The 6458-nt window shown below is 22.3% G+C and overlaps 1 protein-coding gene across 2 annotated transcripts; it reads right to left on the bottom strand.

The window, feature by feature from the left end:
* Positions 1-174: 174 nt before the first annotated feature.
* Positions 175-6245, bottom strand: LOC100870528 (cytosolic carboxypeptidase-like protein 5). 2 transcript variants are annotated; one of them, XM_012489305.3, is made up of 11 exons: positions 5950-6245; positions 5722-5862; positions 5335-5627; positions 4927-5265; positions 4554-4825; positions 4332-4479; positions 4125-4218; positions 3749-4049; positions 3449-3656; positions 3204-3365; positions 175-1336 (listed from the first exon to the last, which is right to left on the bottom strand). In XM_012489305.3, exons 2-11 carry the CDS (start codon positions 5834-5836, stop codon positions 659-661), a joined length of 2610 nt encoding a protein of 869 aa, XP_012344759.2. In that variant the 5' UTR covers positions 5837-5862; positions 5950-6245; the 3' UTR covers positions 175-658. The 2 variants fall into 2 exon arrangements, with proteins under 2 accessions (XP_012344759.2, XP_086759430.1); XM_086903304.1 differs by having other exon boundaries at positions 5722-5984.
* Between the last annotated feature and the right edge of the window lie 213 nt (positions 6246-6458).

Genomic DNA, 6458 nt, shown 5'->3' on the forward strand with positions numbered 1-6458 from the left:
CATATATCATGTGACGCAGTCGAGTTGTTCCGATTCGAATCGAAAATAATCGAAGTGATTTAACATAATTTAATAATAATTTTTATAATTTGTTTATTTGTATTTTTTACTTTTTTAAATATTTAGATAATATATGATATTTAAAAAATATTAAAATTTATTATTGGAGATAACTTAATGTTGTATGCTTCTTTATTCTTATTTTTTTTACAATAAATAATATAACTTTATATATTTTGAAATTTATATACATATATATGATACATAATATATGTATTCACAATAAGAATATTACATAGTATTGCAATTTGAAATGAATTTTAATATAATCTAATTTAAATGTATAAATATTATATTTTACTTAAATGATTTTATATCGATTTAATTATTTATTTAATTTTGAATTTTCTATTTTAAGAAAGAAATAAAAAAAACAAAAAATTCCTATTTTTTTTAACAATATGATAAATGTTTACATGTATATATTAATTAAATAGTTTATACTTAATATACATAATTTTCTTATATTTAAAGTATTCATCTAAAAGAATTATAAAGTCACAATTGATTATTAAACGATTATTTTTCTATATAACGACTTGTTTTATAATCTAATTTAGAATTTTAGTTGCACTCTCATTATTTAATTTTTCAATCACTACAATATTTCTATTGATTTTTTCACTTTGGAAGACTTCAATTTATTTTGCTCCATTTTAGAACAATATTTTTTTGTTGTTTTTGAAGTTTTTTTTACATTTTGTTTATTAGACATAAGTAATGACGGTGATTTCATAGTTTCCGAGACAATATTAGATGGTTCTCCAATTTCCGGTTTTCCTTTATTTACTTTTATAGAAACAATTTTTAATCTTTTTGCTCCATGCTTAACAATAGTTGTTTCTTCAGAAGACAAAGCCATTTTTGAATATTTGTTTATTGTTGTTAATTTTTTATTCTCATGTTGAATATCTCTTATTTCCGAGGAATCGTTGATACATCCAAAACAAGAAGTTTTCAAACGATTTTCTGAATTTTTTAAAAATGATTTCATAACATTTTTTGGTCCAATTACAGGGATTTTCGAAGTACTTTCGATATTATTGACGCACTGATTTTTTAGCGGTATACGAGTTACAGTTTGTCGAGTTTTTCTATTATTTTTTATTTTTTTTACTGCAGTATAAAGAGATGTGGTGCGACGAATAATACATGATTTTTTTATGAAATTCGTTTCACTTTTCATTGAGTTCTTTAACCCAACAGAAGAGTTAATTATCTGAGATTCAATTTCTTTCAAATTATAAGAATCTGAAGGCATAACATTATTATTATCCTGTGAATAAAAGTATAAATAAGAAAATAAATGTAATACAATGAATATTATATAATATATAATTTGTGAGAGAGAGAGATTGATTTTTTTCTTACTTTTCTTACAATTTTTCATCCTTGTATTTGTGATTAAATTAAAGAAGAAAAGGTAGATAAACAATATTTCTTGTTCAATAATGAATTCAATGATATTTAATTTATTCATTCAATAGTTTCATTTAATTTATAGTTGCAAACCTAATTTATATAGTAGTTTTTGAATGAAATATTTAATATATTAAGAACATATAGATTATATAACAATTAATATAATAAGAGGACTAAGGATTATCAGGAGAAAAATAAAAATAAGGTAAATAAATTATCACTAAAAATATTATAAATTTATTAAAACAATAGGACATGTATGTATTCATATATGTGTATATAAAAGTATATGTAGAATAGAATACATTATAGAACTTGTATACATACATAAATTTATACATACTTTCTTTGATCAGTAATAGCACTTACATTCAAATAATAGAAAGCATGACAATAAATATTATAAAAATTATTTCAATATTTTTAAATGAAGTAATTTTATGATATTTACGATATTATATTAATATTAATTTTATATGATAATAAACATATACTCTTTTTTTTAATAAATACATGTACTTTGTATTTTTTTTTTAAAAAAGAAGTACATAATACATAAAATAGCCACTTTTATTATTTTAAATCATACGACCTATAAAAACTACTCAAATAAAAGATTTGAAAAATACATAAAATATTATTCATTTGATGAATTTTAAAATAAACAAACTTTCATTTCAATGCTAAATTCTAATTTAAAATTCTGCATTTTTTTAAAAGATTTTATCAGCTAGAAATATATGTTTGAATTATTTAAAACAGCAAAAAACATTATTTATGTTTTGCTTTTTTTTTGCTAAAGAAATAGATATCATTAATTACTGTGTGTATTTCTTATTACTACTCGCATCCATGATAAAATTCTTAAGTGCATATAATATTATTGTAAATGCACTTATCTACTGTCACCACAAACATAGTGCATCAAAAATGGTCTAAAGAAAATAAAAAAAGAATGTATTTTTTTGTAAAAAAGTCAATCAACATTGATTTTATTCTATATTATTTGTTTGTAATATAAAACAATAAACAATTATACAATTTTATAAAATTTATATATATATATACACTAAACATTATATTATAAAAACATCATTAAGCAATAAAAAACGATGTATATACAAAATATAACATATTTGTTAATATATTAAACGCAATAATTAAATTGCAAAAAATTGCACTTTGTACACACATTAGTAATTATGATTAAAATATGTAATAAATCTATAAAAACGAATAGACGAACATTTTTTTTTTTAACTTTTATATAAAAGTATAGCAAATATTATTGTCATGCATACATATATTAGATTGGAAGACCCATTAGTTCAATATAATAAAAATTTACATAATACAAGATTTGTATTAGTCGCATATTTAAAATGTATTAAGTACCTAATATGTTATTATTATAACAATTTGCTATATATATCATAATATTATATCATAATTTTATTATAAAATAAGAATAGATTTTTCTTCTAGAATAAAAAATTTATAATGTTATACTATTGAATTAAAATAATATACAATTTATATGTATACAAAATCTCTCTCCCACATCTTTAACTAGTAACAGAATGCAATTTATTTAGGCACTAATGTGTCTTGATATTAATATGAAAAAGCATCAAATAAATAATTATTGTGAATTAAGACAGTACACACTGTCTTATATTAACAGCTGAAAATTCATTCTCGTTATTTACATCAAAATTTACCTTCTGTAGAGATTTGCTATTCGGTGATGAAAGATTGTTCACATATGCTAATTTTAAATAAGATTTTACACCTCTTAAAGAGCGATATTGGCTATTTGGCAATCGACTATTAGGATTATTATTTGTTAGGTCAAGAATTGAAGGACCTAATGCTGCTCCAACCTATAAACATAATTAAAACATGTAATAATTATATGATATATTTAAGAAAAATTTCTGAATAAAAAATAAAAAAAATATTTTACCGCTTCGAAAACTGTTGGTGTATACTTTGGTGGAACAAATATATGAGTCATAGCTCTATTTACACCATCACGAACTCTTGCAGGTATTGTATTTACTAAACGTCCAGAATTGTAGTTACATTCAAGCGTATAACTACGTATAAGTCCAGTAAGTTTATATACAGCTACTCGACCTGATCCTTCCCTTGACATACCATCTCTTTTATCTCTACAAAAATAAAAATTTTATACGAAATATAAGAATATATTGTTCATTTTATTTTGATAATAATAATAATAATGATAATAAATAAAACGTACATAATATACATATTTTTTTCTGTAAAATTGCATGAAGTAAAATGGAAATTTGGATTGTTAATGGACATTAATTTTGGCAAAAGCATACATGTTATTGTATCTTCTGCATTATCAAAGTAATTGCCATACATAAAAACACCTTTTTTTGAAGCATGACCATGAAGATCAATGTATAGATATAATCCAGAATCTTCTTTAGGTAATTGTCCTATGCCAACAGCTGTATATGTTTTTTTATCAGATTTAAATTCTACAGAATTATTACTTTCTTCTGTTTTATTACATAAGCCTTCTCCACCACCTTCACATAATGTGCATAAATAAATAAAAGAATTTTGTTGATCGCATATTTAATAATTCAATTTAAATATCGTACCCTGAGATATGTTATTCAAATTTTTTGGTAATGTACATTCCTGAAAAATTTTCGGTTCATCTTTATGTTTTTCATCTAAAGTCATAAGTGTTACCTATTAAATAGTAAATTAATATTTATTTCATTTATATATATTTGGATATATTTATATTTAAAAAAATATTAATATTTCAAATAAATTATTAAAAAATAATATTTTTTTATTACCTGCTGAAGTAATCTTGTTGTTGTATCACGTACTATATTTGCAATTGTGGAAGAAGAATCAATGATGGTTAAAGTATTTTCACCATTTCCTAAATATATACTTGATATCTCATCTTCTTTTGGCAGTTGATATGTATGATGATAATATCTTAATAAAAATTATTCTTATTAATTTCATCTTTATTATAACATTGGAATATTAAAATCATTTTACTTATTTACTTTATCAAATTTCTTGCAGCATATATTGTTGGATGATCCTTTAAAGAAGGATTGAGATAGACTCTATTAAGATTTATTCCTCTAGTATCCATTCGATAATGACCTCTGGCTACACCATCAGGATTGAGCATTGGTATTAATTTGAACACATAAAGGCGGCGAAGATTAATTGCAATGTGATCCTCGCGATTTATAAGAAAATTAAGAAAACCATTAAAAACAAAGCTAGATGGTGTTTCTCCTGGATGAACTCTTGCGCTAATGAAAATTACCTAAGAATTTTAATGAAAATTCATATATATGAAATATATATATCATGTTATATATATATATATAATTTTATATAAATTTCATAATTTTATAATTTATGTACTTTTTTATCATAAAATTTAAAAGGTCTTTCTTCATTTTTTTCAGGAAACATATTATTCAGTCTATCTTCTCTCTCTGTTGATATGTTATGAAATGAACTTATTGTTATTAGATCCATTCTTCGTCCTTCCAAAGATTTTATTGCACATTCTCTATGATAATAAATATCATCAGCAGATGTTAAATTCCTTTTTGATATTTTTACTTCAATTCTTCTTAAATAATTTTGTAGATCAGTATAAGAGAAAGGATAAGTAAATGCAAAATATGTTATGGCTTTTGAATTTTCAGGAGCATTATAAAGAAACGATAATGTAAAATCATTTCCTTTTTGATCCAACTGAAATGTTGTAAATTTATATAGATTTTTAGAAACATAAAGTATTATTATATTTAAAATAAAATTTACAGTGTAAGTAGGTTTATCTTGAATCCGTTCCCAATGTAGATGACCAGGCACAATTTTAAAAACTGGACACATTCCTTGACTGAACATTTTAACTTGTTTATTTAGATTAATTATATTGAATTTGATATAAACATTTGGAGTGTTTGTTTTAACACCAAAATAAAACCATGTTCTATTATTATTTTGAAATTGTGTTCCATGACAATCATGTTTTGTCCATAAGTTAAATTCATAATCTATTGTATCTTCTGAATTCAAGCTTCTGCATGATTTATTTTCTGTTTCACATCCATCTAAAAACAATTAAATATGAAATTATCAATCATATATTAATGCATATAATAAAAAAAAATATGTAAGTCATAATATATAAAAATAGGAAATTACCCTTTTCAAAAGTTTCTGGTAATTTTACTAGTTCAACTTTTGCTAAATTAGCCGAATCAAAATTATTATAAAATGAAAAACCCCCACATATGATAGAATCGCCCGGATTTGCCATAATGTGTCAAAAGGTTATACGATTGTCTGTAAAATACTTGTATGAAATGTTTTATGCATCTATAAAGAACATTATACTTTCAATGATGTAAAAATTTGTAATTATATTCTCACTTTTTCTGATATTAAAAGTAATTTTTTTCATTCGTAGTGTTACTTTCATATTAAAAAGGTCATGTTTGACAGTTATCTTGAAATCGTTATGATTTCTAGTTAATCCACGCTTTATATATTATAAATTAATTACTACCCTTTAGAATCAAAATTAATTCTTTTTATATTTATTTTTGTTTATACGATATGCAATATGTTACATTCACCCAATATTTCCACCAATACCATTGTTGTACCTAATGCAAACATGTTTACGACTTCATAGTTTCCCATGTATTAGATTGACTATTAATTATGACAGAATAATGAATGTCATGAATTTTCAATTGTTTTAAACTTTTCCTGACATATTTAATACAATGTTAATAAAATTTATATTCGTATTTGTTAAATCACATGCAAAATTAATATAAGAATTCATATATCTTTTTAAAATATTATTTTAATATGGAAAATTCAAATTTATTATTTCATTATATGTTACATAATTTTATTTGTTTTATTTTTTA

Source organism: Apis florea, unplaced genomic scaffold (genome assembly GCF_048593485.1).
Source record: "Apis florea isolate Af1SG1 unplaced genomic scaffold, ASM4859348v1 contig_2291_pilon, whole genome shotgun sequence".
NCBI classification, from domain to species: Eukaryota; Metazoa; Arthropoda; class Insecta; order Hymenoptera; family Apidae; genus Apis; species Apis florea.